Source organism: Pleuronectes platessa, chromosome 15 (genome assembly GCF_947347685.1).
Source record: "Pleuronectes platessa chromosome 15, fPlePla1.1, whole genome shotgun sequence".
NCBI classification, from domain to species: domain Eukaryota; kingdom Metazoa; phylum Chordata; class Actinopteri; order Pleuronectiformes; family Pleuronectidae; genus Pleuronectes; species Pleuronectes platessa.
The window spans coordinates 9,037,443-9,061,518 of NC_070640.1; the positions used below are offsets into that span (position 1 = coordinate 9,037,443).

Sequence of the window (24,076 nt, forward strand, 5' to 3'; positions counted from 1 at the left end):
TCCTCTGAGCTGAATGCAAAATGCAGCTACCCAGCAAAAAGAAGAGGCTGTGGTTTTTGTTTGGCAGCTCAGGGGTGTGCATTTGAAGTAGTGTGGTGCTAAAAAAGAGCTGTTGAGCTGCAAGTACACCGCAGACATGCGATACACACTAAAACCAGTCCTTGTCCTCTGATAGGCTGCTGTCCTGCTGTGATGTCATCGGGGGTTTGCTTATATATATGGTGACAGGCTCAGCTGCTTCCAAAGGGCAAGTGTGGTCGAGAGCCGAGGAGCGTGTTGATACATGAGAGAGGCAGCGACGCAGAGTATGTGTATGTTTGTGTGTGTGTGTGTGTGAGTGTCACACACAGAACCAGACATTCATAACACAGCAAAACAGGAAGGAGACTAAAAGCTGCTGACAATCACATTATGTTGATACTTTGGGTGGATTTAAAGGCCTCAGGATTAAAAAATCACCGGACTGTGAAGAAGGGGACGGAGCCTGGAGGTAGGAAAAGTGACTGGCTTGACATGTGCTTCATGCATTCAATATATATACATATTTAATATTATAACTTTGGTACAAAGTAAGGAAAGTGAGTACAAATTATTTCATTCATTTAATCAGTATAATAGAGTTATTTAAATGTTACGATATGATATACATAATGATAAAGTTAAAGCTTTTAAAAACACATTTAGTGCACATGTTAAAACTCTAATTTCTCAAATATTTAAGAAGTTATTAATTTGATTATCTTTTACTTATTGTGATCGCACATAGTCAAATCAAGTACATTGTTTATCTTAAGCCTGAAGTAATTGGCATTTATGAAAATCGCTCATATCACGCAGCTGGTTGGTCAAATCAAAGAATCTATGGTGGATAATATTAAAGATATAATGCATGTGACTGTTTAATCTGAAATTTGTGACGTAAAATTTAAATTTATATGTTACTGGACAGTTGTTACAGATGTTGCACCTTATACAGATTATTATGAGGGAAATTGGTATTTATGGATCTGGGCTACAGATATGAAATTTGATCGATACTCAGTCCTACTCATAATCACGCCAAAAATAAAATGTGTGAATTATGATAGTTTGGTTCTGAATTTCAGTTACAAGTCAGACTGGGTACAGTGGCTAGGCCAACAAAAGCCAGGTTATCTAAGTCTAGCTCTTATTAGTTTTGGGTATATCAAAAGTTTATTCAAAAGCACTGATCATATCCCGACCACAGACAAGAGGAATGAGGAATGAAAACAGCACATGATGTTGTTGTGTAATGCTAATATTGTCAGGCAGTGGCATAACATTTGCATATGCATTTGCAGGAAGTAACAGTTTGACAGTGACCAACCACTTTATAGAGGCTCCTTACCTCAGTATGTCGAACTTGTGCAGTACACACCACACTGCAGAGCTGCAATACCACTTGTGACAACATAGATGTGACATAGTGCAGAATTTAGAGAAGATTTTGAACAGACCTCAAGGTGCAGCGGTTAGGTATTTTGTTGTTCTGGAATATATACCATCCTGCTTGGGTTATATCAAATTAGATGGTTGTGACCAGTTTCAGGACAAAGGGAAAATCAATATGGATCGGGGATGGGGTGGGGTGGGGGGTGTAGTACCATCTGCGAGCGCAAATAAACAAGATGTTCACATATTTCTGTCTGTTTTCCAGGATCATTGGTTTTATCAACAAAAAGTTCTCCAACGATGTAACCAGAACATTTGTGTCTTTCTCAAAGACGTCATCAGCTTATTTTACTTATCAATACAAAATCTGCTCTGTGTGCATGTGTAATCCTTCTGTTTGTACATGCACTTTTGCGTGTGCGTTTGTGTTTTCTGCAGGTACTATTGTGGGCATTTTGTGTGTGATAAAGTGCTCAGTGTAGCCGCAACCACCCAGCTTCCCCTGCCTAAAGATCATGGTATTTATGTCTCAGTGAACCGTTTGTGTTTACGTCTTGGCTTTAGAGAAAAGATTTATGTGTATGTGTTTGTGTGTGTGTAGCTGTTTAAACAGACAGGGTATAGAGCAGAGCCTCATTTGCAAGCACGACTATTTGTCATGGTACAGGTAGACGCCCAGATTATTGATCTGATCACTCGGGTCAGTGAGTGGACATTAGGAAACACAAAAGGTCTGTCACAGTAAAGGGTGGTTACTCTTTGGGATCCACGATGAAAGCAACAAGTTCACTGACCTTTTCAAAAAATACAATAAAGATGAAATTATTTCTGCAATTATTGCCCCGTATCATTATTTTTGAGGAGTAGCTTGTGCTGGGTTTGTTCTTTCAAATTGAAACAGATTATTGAAAGCAGTAATGAAAAATTTATTAAACTTTTTTAGGCAGATCCATCCTTTGCACCACACGCTGGCTCGTCCTCGTTCTCTTTAGACGCAAATGTTCCAGACACTTGATGACGACAAACTTTAACACAAACGCGCTGTTGTTGTGACTGTAGAAAAAATGACTGGCAACATACCTATATTAATATATCCTGGCTTGGAACGGGTCTGTTATGACAGTGTACTGCTCCGCTTGAGAGATGATTATTCATAGAAAAATAATCCCATCATGTTCCACCCTGACATTTTGAAATGCATCCCAAAATTCAACAGTCTGCTCATTTACCACAGGAGAAATGGGTAAACAAGAGTGAATCAATGGGTCTATTTACAACTGGCATTAATGTGATGTGAAGGGCTGGGATTGCGTAAAGTCTGGATACACATAAAGCCAAGTGTGCGTGTACACAGAAGAGCCAATTAACCAAACAACCGCTGGAGGCGCATCAGAAAACAAACTGCTCACTCTGTTCTCCTCTAACTACGTGTACAAGAACAACACAATAATGAATGAACCGTTGTGCGTAGCTCAAACGGTAACAGTGTAAGACCATGACTCACCGAACATTACATTCCCCCGACCGTCACAAGACAGGACAATCAGAAAGAACAGTGAACAGTGAACAGGGCTCATCAGGTGTCAAAGCCGCTTACGCTCAACCAGCACACCCTTCTTAAATAAAACCAAATGGCTTTCAACTTACTTTTCTTCTGCACACTCTAAAAAAGCCTGATTATTAAAATAATTTAAGGTAATATAAAATGCACAAAGGCAAAACTGTCTATTTCATGCATTGATTTGTGTTATCCAGTCCAGACAGGTCATTCTGTGCTGCTACGCTCACACAAAGGTTATTTCAGCTGGGTTACAACTACCTTTACAGCTGGCACACAAACACAAACACAACTTGTCCAACCCTAACTGCTGACGTCTAGGAACAGAGATACAGTTGGACACGATGAATAAGATTAAAAGACCCTTGTTATTTTAACATGAGTAGAATTAGCTGTTTAAAGTGTGATATTCAAGAATCGGACATCTTGTCACTTGCTAGCAGATTAACTTCTTAATCACGGAAGCGCAATAAATCCCGGTATAGATTGGCCAAAGAAAATATATGTTTTGGATTGCAGGTAACTGCAGCCTATTTTAGTTTGTGAGACTATATAGGAAACTCGCATAACAGATCCAAGGCTGACTTCTAATTTCATTCAACTGGACAGCAGAACATCTCTCAACTTTAAGTGCAAAAGGTGAAAAGTAGGTAATTGCGAGGACTAAAAATCTACCTGTCAGACACCTTCCACAGAGAATTGTGTCCCGTCTGATCACACTTGAATGATCAACAACGAGGGAGGAAGGAGAAACTCTGAGTCTCTTCTGGACCATAAAAACACAACAACAACAGTAAACATGGAGGAGATTCAGATTGGGCTAGTCGATACTGAGCCCTGCAAATCCCACAAAAAGTGCAAGGTACTAAATGCACTACTGCCAAACACAAGCCACCCATCTCTCTGGTGCTCCTCAAATGTTACTAATAAAGATACAAGTCAAATTCATGAAGTGCAAACACTTCTAACGCAAGAAATTGTGTGTCTTCCATCAGTGTCACGGCCCAAGTACGAGGCTGTGACATTACTTTTTCTTTGTTGTAAGCACAATGCATGAAGCTTCGTTGTTCTCTGTGTTGTGAACATAGATCATGGAGCCTGTGAGCACTATGTCACCACTAGCCAACCAATCACCTTCCAACAACTCTTCACTGGTCTTGGAGCCAGAGCACGTGCTGCTCGGTGTTGCAATGGCCATTCTGGTTCTAGCCATAGTTTTTGGTAAGTTACAAAACCTTTCATCATTTCAGTTAGTTAACAAATGCTATTATTGCAACTGATTTAGACAATATTCTAATTTCCCTTTAACTAACATGTCTATTAATGTTTGTTCTCTTCAGGTAACATCCTGGTGATTACGGCCATCCTGCGGTTCCAGAGGCTTCAGACTGTCACCAACCTCTTCATTGCCTCTCTGGCTGTCGCTGACCTCATCATGGGCTTGGTTGTGGTGCCGTTTAGTTCCAGTAACATCCTGCGGGGGCACTGGCACTTTGGAAACATCATGTGTGAGTTTTGGACAGCGACGGACGTGCTGTGTGTAACAGCCAGTATCGAAACACTGTGCGTGATCGCTCTGGACCGCTACGTCGCCATCACCTTGCCACTACGTTACCCAATGCTGCTCACCAGGTATGACCAAGAAGTTGACGTAGTGTTGTGGTTGTGTTGCACAGAGTCAATATGCTTCTGACTTAATGTGTAATATTGGACTTACTTGTCTCCTCCTGACAGGGGTCGGGCCTTGGCGGCGATCCTCGGGGTGTGGGTAGTGGCCTCCCTCATCTCCTTCCTGCCCATCGAAATGGAGTGGTGGCAGTCAGAGGATGATGAAACTTTGCGCTGCTTAAATGACACTAACTGCTGCGAATTCCACACCAATGTGCTGTACGCTGTGTCTTCCTCAATCGTGTCGTTCTACCTGCCACTGGTTGTGATGATTTTCGTGTATGCCCGGGTGTTCCAGGAGGCCCGCAAACAGCTGGAGAAGATCAGGGGTAGGGAGAGGCACTTCTACAACTTGCATTACACCGCACAGCTGGCTTATCCCAACGAAAGTCCCGCAATGAACAAACTACGGGTGGGAACTGACACGGGGGAACATGCAGGAGAGGACAGCCCAAACATGCAGAAACCGGGAGGTGTGGACAATGGGGAAGAAGAAAAGGGAGGAAAGAAAAGAGCAGGGATAGAAAAAATGGAATCAAAGCACTCTGCGGCAAAGCGTCTAAAGTTCTGTCTTAAGGAGCACAAGGCCGTAAAAACTCTGGGAATTATCATGGGAACCTTCACTCTGTGTTGGCTACCCTTCTTCATCCTCAACATCCTCAAGACCTTCTTCAACTTGGGCGAAATTACGCTGCTCTTCAGACTTCTCAACTGGCTGGGATACTCCAACTCAGCCTTCAACCCGCTCATCTACTGCCGAAGCCCAGACTTCCGATACGCCTTTCAGGAAATACTCTGTTTGAGGGGAAGGTGGGGAGGCAGGGGAGGGAGGAGAAGATGGGGATGGAGCAGAGGTAGAGATTGCTTCTCGAAGGCTCCAGGTAGGAAGAATGGGGATTCGGACCCGAATGGTGCTGGAGGGCTGGACGTTCACCAGAGGTCAGGATGGGAGGGCAGTCTGGAGAGCTCTGAAAGAGACAGCCCACTCACTCTGCCTCCTGTGACGTCTTCCTGCCAGCAGGTTGTAGAAGTCGCTCCAGGTTCTCCGACGAACCAACAGGCTAACGGCTCTGCTAACGGGAGCTTTAAGGAAAGCCTGGCTTCTATCGCTTGACCAAATAGCATTTTTAAAATTCACATTGAGCAGTAAACACCAGGTCAATGAAGCTGTGTTCGGAAATACCCTGTTGAGTTTGTTTGTTTCACTGTTACTGGGTTTCACTTGTGTTCACTGTTCATCTTTGCTGCTTCAGTTTTCCTAATTACATTGTAGATCACAACTCCTGAGGCAATCATTTCTATAAGGAGTTTCTGCATATTCACATTCAGAGGGGCTGGGAGCCTTCTGGTTTCTGTTTCTAGTTTGACCAATAACGTTTAAGTCGGCTTTGGTTGCCTACAGGTAGAGCAATAACAAAAACACATTGACTATCACTTTTTTAATTTATCTGAATTCATATGCTGATATCTGATAGAGATTAGCTAATATGTCCTAAAATACCTACAAAAGCTATCGCAGTTAGTTCTGTGGAGAAACATTTGATGAAAGAAAACAGGTGGACTGTTATCAGTGTATAATGAACGGAGGATAGACTCTTGGCCTGGATATCAGCTGTCTACACTGGCAGCCCAAAGATATTCTGATGGGCTCTGAGATTGCAAAGGCAACTACTAAGGTAAACTAAGTAGAAAAATGCTCAGATTTAAACTTTTGAGGCATCTTACATAAAGAAAGTGCATGTGACACCAAACATTAGGAGCTTCAACAAACAGGTTTATCATTTGAAGATGTTTCTGTTGTTTTGTTCAAAGTTCAGAGTGCCTTTATTGTTCCATTCAGGGAAATTTATTTGCAGCCAGGATCGTAATCTGTAAAAACACAGACACACACACACACACACACACACACACACACACACACACACACACACACAAAACACCTACATACTGGTGGACAACAGACAGAAAGATCAGGACATGTAGTTTACTGAGTGGTCCAGAGTCAAAGCACCAATAAATGGTTAATCCCGTCTTTATAAGAAATGGAGAACAGAAAGTCAATGTTATAATGGACTTCATATGGTGTGGTCCTGAAATACAGGACACATACGTTGCTACATGTGTACTGTTAAATAAATAGAAAGCCTTTAATAACTGCTGGATAATAAAATAACAAAAAAACCTGAATGAAAATACATATTATGCTCTTGCATTCCACGAAGTTAATTTATTGTAAACACTCTTTGTCAGTTTGTAGAACTAAGATTCATATGAAAACATGTTTATTCTGCACTTTGACAACCTGACAGCTTGTTTTCAAAGTTTAAAATAGACTAAAATATTTATGTCTAAAACGGCAACAATCCTAATGAAACCATATATTGTTTTTATGACAGAGAGTCTCAATTTGTTCAGCCAAGGACGGCCTACAAAATAAAACATAATCTGGGGTTCCCCTTGGAATAATTTGACATATTTATGTGAAAGAAAACCTCAAGAGAAATTTCCTGGAAAAGTACTAGACATGTATTAAAAATAGTTTCACCATGTCAACACAGAAATTATGATAATTTTTAGGAACCTGGAAACTTATTCCCCCTGGCAGTGTGGCACGGACTTTTTTTAAACTACTGATTTACTATGAGATAGAAACTCTGATCTGCTTCAATAGGTGTCGTTCGACTGATCCGATTAAACACACAAACACACGCACGCAAACACACACACACACACACACACACACACACACACACACACAAAAACACACATGCACAGAGTCCCGGTATAGGGAATATAATGGAGTTTTCTTAGGATCACATCATTCACAGTATGAACCTGATGAGAAAAAAGGTATCAGGACCTTTAAGTTGAGTAAATACACATCTTCATGAATTAAAAAATGTATATAAATGTATGATGGCTCAGCCATATACTACCCGACCAAGCTGCCTGTTTTTCATTCCTTCCTGATAAACCTCAAGGCTGCACGGTCCAAAATCATTTACTGGTGTATATCTATGTGTCAGATAAACATCTGAGAGCCAAACCGGTCTCTATCATAACTGTTCTTTCTCTCCCTGTACTGTGTGAATCTGTTGGTCTATTTCTCTCTCGCTCTGTCTCCAAACCTCATCGTTATCTTTCGACTCGTTAATCCTATCTGCTGTAGCTCTTTTCTAGTAACAACTTTATTATCTGCCAGACAGTGCTCCGGAGATAATTTCTTTGTAGTGGTATCTGTTTCCATAACATCGTCGGATACACTCTCTGTAAAGACATAATAATCAGATGACACACACTTTTAGTTTACTTTTTCATTTGGAACTGGAACTTGGTTGAAGGCTGAGGTATTTGGACATTTGGTATTTAATATTTGGTAGTGATAAGAGCATCATACCCCAAAGACATTACAGCCCAAGACCCATCACATTTTGGAAACTAATGGCACTCAATAGAGAGGATACCTCCACCAAGGCCCGACAGAAACCTTAGATTAAATTAAGCTGCATTAAATTGCACCTACTCATACGTATCAGTCCCCAAAATATGTCTGATTCTTTTCTTCAAGATCCATAAATTGAGACTGTCAAAAATGCAGATGTCCCATCCTACCACCAAGTTTCGTAAGAATCCGTTCCGACGTTTTATGTGATCTTGCTTAAAAACCATCAAACAAACAAACAAACAAACAGGGATTAAAATGTGTCCTTCCCAGCTCTGCCTCTACATGTAGAGATCATTATTTAATCTTTGTAAAAAAAGAGGATGAGGATCAATTATTGCTGATTGTGTGCTGTAAATATGATCTGCATGTGTCCAACTGTGTGTTGTGTGCACAAATACAAGTGATTCATGTGATTGTTGACTGTGCCTTTTAAAACTTGAAAACATGCCATTGGATATTTCTAGTTTACTGTAACGTAAAAAGTTTTAGAATCACCAAATAGCCTGAAAATTTAAATTTTATTTGGGATTGTAGAATAGCGTAAATATGTGAGTTTTAAATGCTTTCCAACAATTGTCTGAGTTTACAGGCCCTGTCCTGTTTAAAAAAAACACACAATACCTGGTTCTCCAGGAAGAACAAGGGTTGAACTAGGAGTTGTTCTACTTTGCTTTTTGTATCATGTCTGTTAATATATGTCACATCAGATTTTAAGCAGCACTGAAACACGCACAATTTGTCATTGTTTATTTGACAGGGATTTGTGGCTCTATCTCGGGACATTTAGACAGATCTTAAACAAGCTTTGTTGAGACTGAACGTTTCAGAAGCAAAGGATTTTAGTCTCTACCTCCAACAGAGTCACATGAATGTCATCTCACCTTTGTACATATTTATTCATAAGCTGTTGAACATGTTGTAAATAAAAGATTGAAAGTTGGCAAATCTATTGTGTTGCTTAGTGTGTGTGAAGTTTACTCATCTTGTGGGGACCTAAACAAAAAACAAGTTCCCATAATGTAGATCATAACATTGTAAGAAAAGCTTTAAGTTGAAGGTAAGATTGGGTTTTACTTTAGGTTAGAGTTGGAACAGTTTGTGGGTATGTGTCTCCTGTGATAATACGAGATGAGAAAACGATATGAACGTAAAGAAGAATGTTTTCATAACAAATTAGCTTCCTATCTTAGAAAACTATTCATGGCTTACTCTCTATAACAAATTATTCAAGGAACTGTGGAGACATTTAGCCAAACAAACATGGTCATTGTCTAGACATCATTGTGTAATGTGTAATAAGCCACATACTTCAAGACTTACATCGATTGCATATTTAAGTGTAGCCTGCTCTTGCTAGTTTTTCCAGAATTACCCAACCTGGTTTGAATTAGAACATTCTAAAGATTATGTGTGTAGGATTGAGTGGCATCTAGCAGTGAAGTTGTTTAACTGAGCATAACTCTGAGCTAAATAACCCTTTTTACGAGATCCTACGGTGGTCACCAAAAAATTTAAAAGTACAGAAGACCTTCTCTAGAGCCGATCTCTGGTTTGTCTGGGTTACAGTAGAAACATGGCAGGGTAACATGGTGGACTCCTTGGAAGAGGACCTGCCCCCACTGTGGATACAAGGAGGTAATTTTAAGACAACTGAATAACATCTATTTAATGAGAACTTAATATAATATGTTTCATTGCTGATGGATTCCCATACATCCTTCACACTGGAGATTTAAAGTGAGTAGAGGCTGTAAGGTTACGTAACAGTGAGACTAAAGGTTAGACAAATAGCATATGGTAATGCTTAAATTAAGTCTCTAGGAAATGAATGTAAGTCTGTCTAATGTCCTCTGAAGTGGGGGAGATACCCCTGTGTGTGTGTGTGTGTGTGTGTGTGTGTGTGTGTGTGTGTGTGTGTGTGTGTGTGTGTGTGTGTGTGTGTATGTGTGTGTGAGAGAGAGAGAGAGACAGAGAGAGAGAGAGAGAGAGAGAGAGAGAGAGAGAGAGAGAGAGAGAGAGAGAGAGAGAGAGGCATGATGCACAGCGACAGGTGCAGGCAGTCACAGGAGCTACAATATCAGCTGTTGCAGAGTAAATACAATTAGTTGTAAGTACCGCCTAATACACACACACAGCATCACATGAAAACACATTTTGTGCATGTGTGCATATGTGTGTGTGTGTGTGTTTCTCTGTAGTGTTACCTGTTTCCATGGAACAACTTGGCATGTATGTTAATATTAACATACATGCCTTCATCCATCAAAGCTTCTGTAGCAGGTATCATTTAAGATGCAAAGATCCTTCAGTTTGTAGCCTGCTCGGGAAACCCTCCATTCCTCACCTCTTCAATGGCCTTAAAAAGAACATCCATGAAGCAATGATAAGCGCCTTCCCCTCTCTTTGCCTTTAATGCACAAGCTGGTGATCCACTTAATGCTTGTGGGTTTGGTCATATGTAGATGCTTTATTAGAAGCCATATTCATGGCTGCTTTCCATGGGTTCCTCTGGTGCGGCAAATTCACTACCAGTTCTGACTCTTCTATAAGCCGACATCTCTAATGGATTCCTAAAGCGAAGCAAGATGAACCTTTGTTACCGACTGACAAAAGAAAGGCCATGTCAGGATCTTGGTTTATCTTTCGCCTCCGCCTACTCTGCAAGAGATGCAGACTTCCGTCCCAGCGGTACACCTCACACTCCCTTCTCATCTGTGCTGCTACCACCACTGCTGCCCTGGTCTCTGAATCCACCGTGAAGGCCTTGGGTCGTTGGTCTTCAGCAGCCTTCAAGCGTTGAGCTAGCCCAGGCTTAGACGATATCATCTCAGCTTAAAAGACCTGGAGTGCCAATGCTCTAACAGCAAATCTTTCAGTCATATAAATGCTGCATTTGGATGGCTGGGTGCATTGATCTGCTTAGTAGATAACTTGAGGTCTTCCACACACAGATATTTCACATAACAGTAGTATGTCCTCTCGCAGGATGCGTACCTACACTCTGTAGTCTTTGGTCTGTACCATGCTTGCTGCTAAGCACAAGTATTTTACATAACAGTAGTATGTCTTATCACAGAATGCATGGCCACATCGCTTAGTCAATCATTTTAGGTCTGCAGCCTGATTGCTGCTACTCACAGATCCCTGCTTAGCTTCACTTCCACTCACGCACTGGTGCCGGCAACTTGCCTCCACCACCCCAGTCTCCACCTTTTAGCACTGAGTCCAAATATGTTGTTTTAAGCTGTATTCATCTTGAACAAATTTGTCTTGCCAGTTAAGCCCACTGTTTTTTTTTTTTCATGTGTTCCCTGTTTTATGTTAGCAAGCTCATTGGCTAATACAGAGAACATCTAAAAAGTGGAGCCATCTGTGCCAAGCATAACTGTATTCCCATTTGGGCAATAAATGGTTAAATCATGATAAGTTGTTCATGACTTAAATATTAAGAAAAGCAAAATAACTCCAATGGCTTGACCTTGATGAGGATCATGTGAAAATATTTCCCATCAGTCGGCTGATACATAAAATTGTTTTTTATTAATACTGAGCTTTTAATTCAAGGGAGAATTTCCCTGAATTAGATACAAGCGATAATTAAGCATTTAATGAAATGTCAGTAGAAATGTTTCTTTTTGTGGTTTTAGATTTATACGGCAGATTTAAGCAAATGGATCTGATGCAGATATTATCATTCCCTCCCATTAGTCTATTTAAGGTCAAGATGTTTTTGCATTGTGATATCAATTTAAAGACACAGATTGAACTGGGTATGTTTGAAATGTTTCCTGTCACCTTCCTTTTCCACATGGGAGTATCTGCTCTCACTTCCCTGTGACGTCTCTGTGCTTTATCTTGTTATGAGGTGTTAACTGTCATCATATAGCTGACAACACGCTGACACATATATCCTGTGTGATCAATCACTCACAAACACACAATGTACATGCACACATGCACACGCACACACATTGTGTGCAAAGGAAAGGCCATGTCATGATCTTGGTTAATGTCTCGCTTCCGCCTACTTTGCAAATGATGCAGACTTCCGTCCCAGCGGTTTACCTCACACTCCCTTCTCATCTGTGCAGCTTCCAACACTGCTGCCCTGCTCTATGAATCCACAAGGAACGCCTTGGGTCGTTGGTCTTCAGCAGCCTTCAAGCGTTGAGTTCGCCCAGGCTTAGACGCTTAAAAGACCTTGAGGGCCAATGCTCTAACAGCAAATCTTTCAGTCATATAAATGCTGCATTTGGATGGATGGGTCCATTGATCTGCTTAGTAGATAACTGGTGTGAGGTCTGCCACAAACACAGTGCAACCTCTCGCAGAACACATGCATGCCGCCTTTCGTAATAATTTTAAATGTCTGCAGCGTGCTTGCTGCTATAAATATTTTACAGAAATGTAGTGTGAGGTCTCGCAGAACACATGCCTGCTTTCTATAGTTATAACTTTAGCATTATGCAGCATGCTTGCCGCTACACAAAGATAATACACATAACGGTAGCATGACCTCTCCCAAAATGCATGCCTGCATTCTATAGTCAATATTTTTAGGTCTGCAGCCTGATTGCTTCTACGCACAGATCCCTGGTTAGCTCCCCTGCCACTCACGCCCTGGTGCCGGCAACTTGCCTGCACCACCCCAGCCTCCACCTTTTAGAACGGAGTCCAAATATGGTTGTAGTAAATGGTATTCATCTTGAACAAATTTGTATTGCCAGCTACGCCCACCAGGTTTTTTTGCTTGTGTTCCCTGTTTTATCTTAGCGTGCTGCTTGGTTAATCCAGAGAGCATCAAAAGAATGGAGCCATTCTCCCCAAGCACAACTGTATTCCCATTTGAGCAATAAATGGTTAAATCAGGACTGAAATATTAACAAAAAGCGAAATAATTCACATGGCTGGACCCTGATGATGATCATGTGAAAATATGCATTTGTATATTTATTTAATATATGTCCTTTGTGATCAATCACTCACAAACACGCAATGTACACACACCCACACACATATGTTTACAGGCATTTTGGTTTAATCCCTGTAGATCAAAACAGAGACCCTCTGGGTTGGGCCTAAGGCTGTGTACACATGGCTATGCCCTCTAGATAAACACACAGACACACAAACACACACAATATATCTGTTTCTTACTCGTCTGCATAAATACCTGTAAAATTCAGACACACTCTTATAGTCATAAAGTGTGTGCACATGCACTCACAAATGCTGACTCATGCAATATAGCATTTATACACACTCCAGACAATATACGTATGTACATGCACGAATAAACAATGTCCTGAATGTGTGTGTCTGCATGTGTGTTGCAGAGAGAGATTTGCCAAGTGTATCTTATGATCACAGAGAGTTTATAGATGGAGCTTGTGTTGCTGCCTGAACTGAAGCTGACCCAATACCTCCAGCCAAAAGCTAAGGAAGACAGTGAGCACAGACAGATCTTCTGTCTTCCGCGCTCTGTGTGTGTGTGTGTGTCTGTCTGTGTCTGTGTGTGTGTGTGTGTGTGTGTGTGTGTGTGTGTGTGTTTGTGTGTGTGTGTGTGTCTATTGCTCGCACACATGTAAAAAACATCAGATTTCTTTGAAAGTGTTGTGGGGGTTTTACAACACTAAAACCCAGCGGGCCTTCTACTTGAATGTAAACAACCCACAGCACATGTCTAAATACAGAAAAAAAATTCCTTCAATGGAATAATCGACTTTGTTCTCTTCAGTCACAAAGATGAGTTGTAGATGGACAGTCACAGACACGTCAAACAGAACTTTAAGCTTATGAGAGAATTAAACACACTTTCAGAGACACTAAAAGTATAAGGCATCAACATTTTTAAGGTCACTTTCCTTCCGTGTTCACCTTCTTTAAGAATGTATGCATGGGAAGGGTGGACGCATGCATCTTCTACATGTGTGCATGCATGTGCCGTGTGGCCCAGGTAACTGTTATTAAATTATATTTTGAAAAATGGCATATATTACATTGCAAGGGTATAAATACAGTAATCACTGCCACTAGATGTCACTTTTGAGCATAAACTTGACTCCCTAATCCATTCGTATTCTGAAAGCGTTCCCCAATCATAAAAATGAAATTTGTCTGAAGTTACGCTGTGTACACCAGCAACAAATCAATATTTTATAATCCAACAATTGATAAGCTCCAATTCAATGCTGGCAGCCAACTAGCGAAGGCAACATTTGCAGAATAAACTTATAATATTTCTAAAAGCCAGTTAAATGCCGTCATCATGCCAGCTCTAGTCAATAAGGACAAAAGGCATGTAACATTGAAGCTGCTTCTGCATGTGATTGAAGTTACTTCTGCATGTGGCCCAAGTTCTGAGTTCAATTGTCTAGTTGTTCTTGAGTGTTGAAGCTAAATGGGTATAGCCTGCAAAATTGGTCTTGGTCTGGTGGTTTGTGTGAACAGGATGACCTGGTATGGATTCAAAATCCTCACGTGATTATTGTTTCCGCCCGCTCCTGCCACCACTTGTGAAATCAGGTCTATTAAAAAGCTTCTGTGAGAGACCTGTGACCCTGAGATTTAAGGACACGTTGGTTCAAGGACATGAAGCAGCCAACACGTGACAATCTGTCCCTGGTTATAGCTGCTGCAGTCAGTCCTGACCGAAACTGCAAGTGGTGTCCTGGGAAAAACAATACTGGCAGCTATCAAACCGTGCTGAAGGGGAGAAAAAGCATTCACAAACTGAAAGTGATCACCAGGTTTTAACATCCATCAACAGTCTTAGGTCATAAATTGCTTTTCGACTTTAAACTACTCTTTAGTCCATGAGAACTTGAGGTTGCACCTAAATGACAACACACAAACACATATTTGTTATGGGAACGAGCACAACACCGTCAAGCCACAACATGACTCAACTTTAGCTTTGGTCTATAAATAAGGCACTGCTATCTCGCTCACACGTCATTCTGTGGTCACACACACCGAGACTGTTGGTCTCATTTGCCGAGATTACGGCCCTGATCACTTCTGCTGCGGTATTTGTTGAAATGAAAGCATATCATTTCTTTATTTGTTTAATTTTGTAGTTTTCAAGGTTCACCACACATAGATGAGTTGTGAGAAGAAAGCTAGAGTCAAAGAGTTTTACACAAACAAGATCTAAAGTGTTATTTTATCAGATTTGAGTTGCCTGTGGAGCCAGGCTGTTCTCCCTGCCTGCTGTCTTTATGCTAAGCTAAGCTAGCTGCTTTCCTGGCTGTAGCTGCAAGCAATCCTGTGAGCCTAGGCAACTCTGGAGAGACTAGTTTAGCTTCAGCTATTTTTTCTTCTTCTTTTGTTTGATGCTGTCTCAACTTTCTGCAACTGCCAACTATCAAAAAAGTGTTTTCATACCGTTAACGAACTGAAACATGGTTGGATTCAGATTTTGGTCTCGACTGTGGTCCGAGGCACTTTTCACACTTGTTAATTTGGTTTGAACTCAACTGAAAAACCTGAAAAAAGCCCAAACCAAACAAGGCAGCGTCCTAACTCAACAAGAAGGTGATGTCAAGTTCCCAAATTGTCTTAAAATCCCTCAGGAATGCAGATGGAGTCAGGACGGAGAGGGGAAAACGCTAATCGGATGATAGTTTAGGTGAAGCATGTCAAGTGATACCTATGCTGAGCTGCACCATATTCTCCACAGTAAACAGTATAGCCGTGCTTCTTCAGGCGGTGCGAGGTATGTTTAATACAGCAGCTGTCCTACAAATGACGTATGAAGACGTCATGTATAAGATGTATAGATCTATAATTTAAACAGTCTTCAGCTCAGGGTCATTTACCGTCTGTATAGATTTACATGACAGATCCATATGGTACTGAGGAGAGCAGGTGATCCCATCCAGCTTTTCCAGCTCAGAGAAGAATTTAAACAAAACCATTTGATTTATATTTTATTCCATAAATCATAATTCTTGCAGACTATGTTTAGTTTAAAGGTCATATTTAAACTTTTGTCTTTCGTGGAAAAGTTTTAGATAAAAATGTGCTCACTTGTTTGCTACAGTAATTACAGGTGAAAAAAGGGTTATACCCATTTGCATTTTCACAATGTCTATGTTGGGACCATCCCATGGTAATTTTACAAACAGAATGTGTTTTAAGATGCTAATGTACTAATTAAATTGTGTTTTACAGCAGTCCCCTCTGGACCTTCAGGAAAATATTCCTAGCAGCAGAATAAATAGCAGAAGGTAAGAATATTTAGATGTTTAATAGATACCATGGGTGTTTAGAAATTGGAGATGTTTATGCCATGATTATTGTGCAAACGCTCATAATATACATATTTGCAACGAAGCCGAAACGTAGTTTGAGAAGCATGTGTGTGTGTTTGTGAGTGTGTTTAAGAATTTGTTGTTAAGGGGAAGTTAATGTGTTTTAGCTTGTGACATGTTAGTAACTCACCACTTGTGATGCTGCCAACACTGCAACATATGGTGTCACACCAGCTGACTGGGCGGCCTTGGCAACAGGTTGAATGTGTGAATGTGTGAGTCCATGTATGTTTATCCATGTGAATATGCACATCCGCATGCATGTGAAATCCCTCGTAAGGCCTGTGACAGTAAATATGTCTCTGCAACCCATCCTGCCTGTGGATGTATGTGCATTTGTGTCCATGGTACAGTTCCAGGGAAGCACAGGAAGTTAAATATCATTGATAGTCCGTCCCGCTGTCGGTCTGTATTCCATTTGGCGAGCGCTGTTGGCCGTGTGTGTCATCCACCGTCCGACTGAGATCTGACCTGAACCCAATGGTTAACGTCATACAGAGTTTAAATGCAATTTCTGCAAATGTTTAATCATGCTGTGAGTTTGGTGCCATTTTCATGCACTTATTTTACATTCAATTTTCACTTAATTTCTCTCAATATGAAGTTAATGATGCAGATGCACCTAATGTGCTGTTACCAGTGGTTAACTGAAACCCATGATCACCGAAGTTATACCTCCAATTTTTTTTCCACTGAGGAAATAAAGACAAAATGACTTCATCTGTTGCTTTTGCTAAACAATATGCTTTTCTAAGGTCACCAGACTGGTTTATACATCTCATAAGGGGCTTATCGATCTTAAGAAGCTGCTCTAAAATCACCATTTGTTAACATCAGATTACATTAAATCAAACCCGATTAGGTATAATTATTTGAAGATTAGATCATTATTTAGACGCATGCAGACTGAGCACCACGGCATCCCGGAGGCTGGATACTGAGCCACCCGATTTCACGCTAGCTGTCAGGCGTTTCATTGTGACTTTTATTGTCCAATCATGCCAGGACGCATTAGGAGGCAGCTCCGACAGCGAAATCCAATTTGACTCACAGTGCCACAGGATAAACCAAACTAGACATGGAGGTGTAGGCTGATCACATTTTTGTGTCGCCGGGAGGCAATCCAGCTGTGACGCACACGGTGGCTATGTGCACATACATGGGGAGAGGAATAATGCAGATCCATGTGAAAGGAGGACATGCACACTGTCATTCCATGTCTGCATACCTGACATGTGAATCAGATCTCAGCAAAAGTGCTTTTGAAACTGCCTGGACATGACGTTCATCGGTAGACATTTTGTACCAGGCTACCAATCGCTAAAATATCTGTTTAATCCTTCTCTTGTCAAACAGGAGACTCTGCTTGTTTATTACATTATGTTGCTAATTGCCCTTTACGCTCTGCCAGACTGGGCTGGATTTTTCCACAGCTCAATAGCATTGCTTATTCCATCGGACACTTGTAGATACAAAGGACAAATGAACAAAGTTGGTAGAAAGACAGTTTTAAAATGTTATTGTCATACTTAATTTAACACAAAGTCAACAGTACAATCAAAAGTGTTGGACAATACTGGTCAGCCTAGCAGTAAGGCCCTTACTGTAAGGGCAATGCTATAAAATATAACGGTAGGAAAATAGAGTAGACGGTGATAAAAATATTGCAGACAGAAATGTATTGAGCCTTTCAAGATATCTAGATATTCTATTTATATTCAATTAAATATGGCGTAATGCACAACCTTTCCTTCTCGATGGTTTCGCCTGTAGCTCTGCTGATTATGAGGTTAACTGCAGTTAAAATAAATTGAGCAATCACAAAAGCAAATAACCGAAGCAAATGTTTTTGTATAACTGAGTCGCTAAGCTACAATTATATTTGTAATATCGATACCATATTGATCTCTCTCGTCATTTCCTCCTCTTTTCCTCAAGGTTTATCACCAATTAACATTTTAGGGGACAAACTCAAAGAACGCCAGCAGTCTCAAGCAAAGACAATTAGCCACAATCCTGATACTCATGATCACAATTATAATTATTAAATGTTCCTTTTCTTAGACTATGCTACAATGCCTCAAGCAGATGCTTTGGTTAGTTACACAGTAAACCTTTTAACTGACATGTCACTGGATTAAGTTAGCAGATCACCAAAGTTAGATGATTAAAAATGATCCTGATAAGACCATCAAGGTCTAAATCAATGGCAACTCATATAGTAGTTGTGGAAACATTTCACTCAAAAGGACAGATTTGCATGACTTTCATGCTCATAGAGGAAAACTCAAGGGATTCTAGGTCAAAAGCAGAAGAATCTTTTGTCTGGGAACCATGGAGGCACATGATTTTGTAGAGATAGGCTTATTAGAGATTAGCTGTTGTTGCTGGAAGAAAAGTAAAGAGAAAAAAAACTCCTGCTGGTATTTCTCTGTTGAGTTCATGCCTCAACATACCCCAACTGTCCCAAAGCAGAAGACAGAGCAGGTTTGTCTTGGACATCAGTGACACTCTTGAGGGTACATGCACAGAGTTGTGATTCATTGAGTGTAGAGGTCTACATAAGCAGAGATTATAGTTGTCTTTATTGAGCAATTGGAGTATACACAATAGGTGGTGTATGAATATGAAGAGGAGCAAGCCTACGCACAAATCTCCATCACTGAGCTTTACCATAACATGTCAGGTCTGTGTGGGCTCCGGTAGACACACACACATACACACACATACACACACACACACACACACACACACACATTCACACACACACACACACACACACACACACACACACACACACGCACACACACACACACACACACACACACACATGCACACACATATATGCATTGATTGCACATCTATCCTTGTTAGGACCCTGCATTTACTTCCAATCATTGTGGAGAGTCATGAATGAGAATGAGTACATTTTACCTAAATTGTATTTATTGTGAACAGAGGCAGATAGAGCATTGTGCAGGAAGTACAGCATCATGGAAGCAGTGCCGTGGAATAGGTGTGCATTGGTTATTGGGGGCTCTACAAGCACGCCATGGTTGTGACCCCATGAGGACACATACACACCCTGTAAATGAGACTGCAGCATGAGGCTGCGGCGTCTAATGAAGGGCTTATGATTGGACAGTTGTAGGGAGATGACCTGGTATGCAGTGTTGAGGTGGTGCATGGGTGAAATTGGGTCACTCAAACAGCCAGTAGGGAGAAAGGATATTTTCAACTTAGACAGCCTACAAGTGATTGGCTCAAGGCCAGCATGTCAGGCTTTGATTGGATGACAAAAGAGAATGAGCTAGTAGAGCCCGAAGATAGCAAGAAGTGTGCATGTGACTTCGGAGGCAAGAAGACAGTCCTGCAGACTGGCTTTTGCTTCACTTCATTCAGACCTACCTGAACATTTTTTAAACCCATCAGCATAATTGTGGACTCCAGAGGGTGAACAATAACCATTCCTTATCTAACCTCATCCAGGACCTCAGAAATGATGTCTTGCCTCATTTGGTGGGGCATGTGGACCCCATGAGGACTACTGATCCCAACAATGTCAGTGTTTATCCCAGAAAAGGTCCAGAAGAGGTAACAAATAGGTCAAAGGACAAATATACATGCACACAAACACACACAGACACACGTACACACAAACATACACACTCAGACAATAAGCGAGAGCAAGACAGAGTCTGGAATGATAAGACATATAAGCTACCAGGACTGCAGCACTAATGCCCAAAATTAGTAAGAGGAGGTCGGCTCGAGTGAGAAAAATTCCCATCATGTCTCCCTCTCTTTCACTCTCTCGCTCTCATAGTCCAAACAATGCTTTGAGCTCACTCACTATGGTAATTTAAGTCAGCTTTAATTATTGTTGCGTTGATGTATTAGCACTGAATTTCTCCAAACTGGACATCTGTTATGGTCTCATGACTCAGAACTACTGTCATTGTGGTAACACACTAACAGTCTGATAAAGTATCAGGGACATGACACTTCATTAAAGCACCAACAGAAACAAAGCAGCAACTCCTCGAGCTCTTCCGCATCAGGCTGCTGCACATCAGGCTTCAAGTTAATGTATCTCACAGCACAAATTACAACTCGGCCTGTGTAGATCCTCGACAGAAACATCTTTAATTTTATCACGAATAATCTTTGTCAGACGAGAACATATTTTGGGATTCTCACATTCTTACTCACAGAGTCGTAGCAGCTTGGTAGACATTTAAAAGGGGCGTGTCCACAAACAGCTCAGGCTCTTGGTGAAGTGGGTCAGTCCAAGTTGAATATAACTATTTTCAGACATGAAAAACACAATTTTACAAAATATTAAGTACACAGCAGGAGATTGTGTGGGACAGACGCGTTTACATCAGGAGAATGTCTGGAATGTTCAAGTGAGAGGTGGCGCCTGAGCAGAGCATGCAGGAGTCAACAACCTTTCGGCTCCCCAAAGGTGAAGCCAAATCATCTTGATTGCCCCCTGGTGGCTGTCTGCAGCAAATCCATTTTTGGCTACAGTGCTGTGTGGTTCATACTGGCATCAGGATTCTTTTAAGGCCGATACAAGTTATGTCAACATAAATTAATCTGCATACATTTAGAAAACTGAATTAAGGATCTCAGTACAGCAAGAAATAGCACTACCTTTGTTTAGTGGGCTGCACAGGGATGACAGACAATCAAAAAAAAAAAAGAGGGACAATTTTGGGGGATAGGCAAAACAAAGTGGCCTGGCTTCATAGAGCCTCTTAGGCTGAATAACGTTTACATCCTCAGGGTCAACTTGACCTAATTCTGCACTCGGCCTTCATCCCGTCCCCTGTCTCCATCTCTTTGCTTCACCAGGGAACTGTGACACCATTAGGAATCAGTGAGGGATTCAGTCAGCACTGTAGAAGGAGGTAATAGTAGCTCAATGAATGGACAATCAACTGCGGGCTGTCCGTCAGCCTCCTTCACACACAGCTGGATGTGAAAGCATTTAAAGCACCAGGCAGCCCAATCTCTCCGGTCTTTCATAAAAATACATTCTGTGGTTACACTGGCTCGGATTGTGTGTGGGGGGGGTGGGGGGGGGGGGGAGAGAGCACTTGGCAGATAACAGTAAATCAATGGACCCACTCGCACTCCCATCTTCAACACAGATGGGGCAGTTGAACATCTTCAAAAGGACGGATGATGTGAATTGGAGCATCAGAGATAATAGGGCAGATGTGCGGCTGCAGAGTTTGGGACCGGCGATAGAAAGGAACAGCTAAGAGTAAATCAATGACAAGCCTGTTAAAGCTTGACTGCCGCTACACTGTTGCCTTGATGAAAGAGAAAAAGAAGACACTAACGAAGAGGATGAATGGGAGAAGAAAGGGTGGGGGTAGTGAAAGAAGCAGCACAGACCGAGATTAGAGAGAAACATCGGATAAAGAAGAGTCGACTTCAAAGGGCTATGAGAAGAAATGATTGCTGGTCATTGTCTGGAGAAGTCTGCCACTTTTGTTTATTGAATTTTTTACCAGTGTGAAAATGATGCTTTGTGTCTGGTTGTTTGCTCGCAGAGGAAACAGAGAGCTGAGGGAATATTGTCACAGTGAAAATGTTTGATTCTTCTGCTCTCTTACACAGTATCTCTCTATTTTGACAGCTTCTACTATATCATCCATGTTTTCTTTTTTTATTATTTAAGGGCATATAAGTGGGCTCATTGGATACTCGTCATCGGACAAGATGGCCAATGGACATGTGCTGAATGTAACTACACTTAATGTAACTACACTTAAGTTGTAGAGCAGATCCAATATATTTGATTCATTTTCAACACATGGGGAAATTTATAAAAGAAAGTCAGAGCTTCAGTTGGAAAAACCTCTGACAGTGTATAAAAGTGAATGTTTGAGAATGTGGACAGCACTGTTAAGCCTCCACACACACACACACACACACACACACACATGGTTATACTTCGATCTTGAACTGCATTTCCGCCGCAGGAACTTGGCATCTTTGCAGAAACTATTAAATAAATTAGGTTCCAGGGAATCTTTTAACCCCCTGAAAAGTCCCTGCCTGGAGGGGTAGTACTTAACTGAAGTATAGTAACCGTTGGGGTGGGGCTTGCAGCATTGAGGAAGTCTACCCGGTCCAGTACTAGTGTTCTGTTTCAGCGGATCGATCAAGCTGTTCCTTTACTTTAAGTCTGGCATTGCTGGTTGAATATATATTGTTAATGGTGCTTGTCTTTTCTGCCCCAGCACAATTTTAATCTACTATTAGTTCCAGGTAGTTTAGGTTATTATGGCTTTAGTGTGGACACTCATTGTTATAGTGCTTCCCATAACCCTTCACCCTATTCTTAACCATATCAGCTGATAGCCTTACCCCAATGGGTTTGGGCTATGGAAGGAGATGTGGTCACACCAGTCAGTGGGCCTGGGACTAGGGGGAGAGAGTTTATGAGGGAAGGATGGTGCAACTCCTGTGTCCTTTCAAAGGAAACAAGTATCCTAAACCTACTTCTAACCCCAACACTAATTCACTTCTTAACCCTTAAACATCCTTTTGAGAAAGTGAGGACCATATACAATGTCTACACTCAAGATACAAGTACACACCGTACATACCTTTATTCTGCAATTAAAACTCTCCAGCACCATCTACTGGAACAATCCAAGCAGATGACAGTACATTTATTATTTTTGTATTACTGTGAATATCAGTCACATGACAGACTGACCTTGCTCAAAGCTGCCTCCTTTGAAGGCACTTTTTATTGATTCTTGGCAGGAAGACGTGTGAGCACAAATACTGTCTCAACAAAGTAAACACTGGACAAAGTGTTTTTCATGTCTGCTGAGACAATGGAGACATGCACATACACATGTTTATTTCCAATCAGTTTATCACCACAACCTACTTCTGTCACATAAATTGCAAAACTGTAAAAGTAATATCAAGGTGCAGTACAAGGTCTTCAGGTTTCATTAATTTGATTTAGACTTTTACTGCAACGACCATCAAACTTACACATTTCTTTTTATACCTCTAAACTGAAGTCACCAGAGGTCACTATAGCGCTCACATAAGAACGTGTCATGCAGGGTTTTTATTTAATAGCCTATTCTTGCCTAGAACAGTCTCTGTTAGTAACATTTAACTGCTTACCGTGGCCTCTGACAATGCTACAGGGAACAGATGAATTCTATGAGTTTAACTGTGGCATTTCCTTTTAATCTCTTAACAATGCAGGTTTGAGAATCTATCTGAAAACCTCTTTATTTTCTAAATAATCTCAATCCTTGGTGCCTTCATTTCTGACTTCTGATCATTCTGACATGGGGCTATTCTTTGACTCCTGAATATGACTTTTCAAGTGGAAATGCAGTAGAGAAGATTCTACTGGATCTCCAGCTGTGACCTTGACCACAGAGTGTGTAGCAACATGTCAAGTCATGTGTTACATCATATAAAAATGTCGGCATTCTGTTTCCAGCAATGGGAAATAATTGTAATTCCAGACAGCTTAGTTGTAAATGTACCCTTGCTATCCTGTTGCTATTGTGTATGCGCACGGATACATGTGAGTGACTTGGTGTGTGTGCGTGTGTTTGCCAGTGGGTCAAATTACACTCAAGTCTGTTCAGGACAGTCCTAAAGATAGTGACCAGGCAG

The 24,076-nt window shown here is 41.1% G+C and overlaps 1 protein-coding gene across 1 annotated transcript; it reads left to right on the forward strand.

The window, feature by feature from the left end:
* Window positions 1-253: 253 nt before the first annotated feature.
* LOC128457503 (beta-2 adrenergic receptor) lies at window positions 254-9,033 on the forward strand. Its single transcript, XM_053442218.1, has 4 exons — window positions 254-490; window positions 4,060-4,192; window positions 4,312-4,603; window positions 4,706-9,033. Exons 2-4 carry the CDS (start codon window positions 4,063-4,065, stop codon window positions 5,751-5,753), a joined length of 1,470 nt encoding a protein of 489 aa, XP_053298193.1. The 5' UTR covers window positions 254-490; window positions 4,060-4,062; the 3' UTR covers window positions 5,754-9,033.
* The last annotated feature ends 15,043 nt before the right edge of the window (window positions 9,034-24,076 follow it).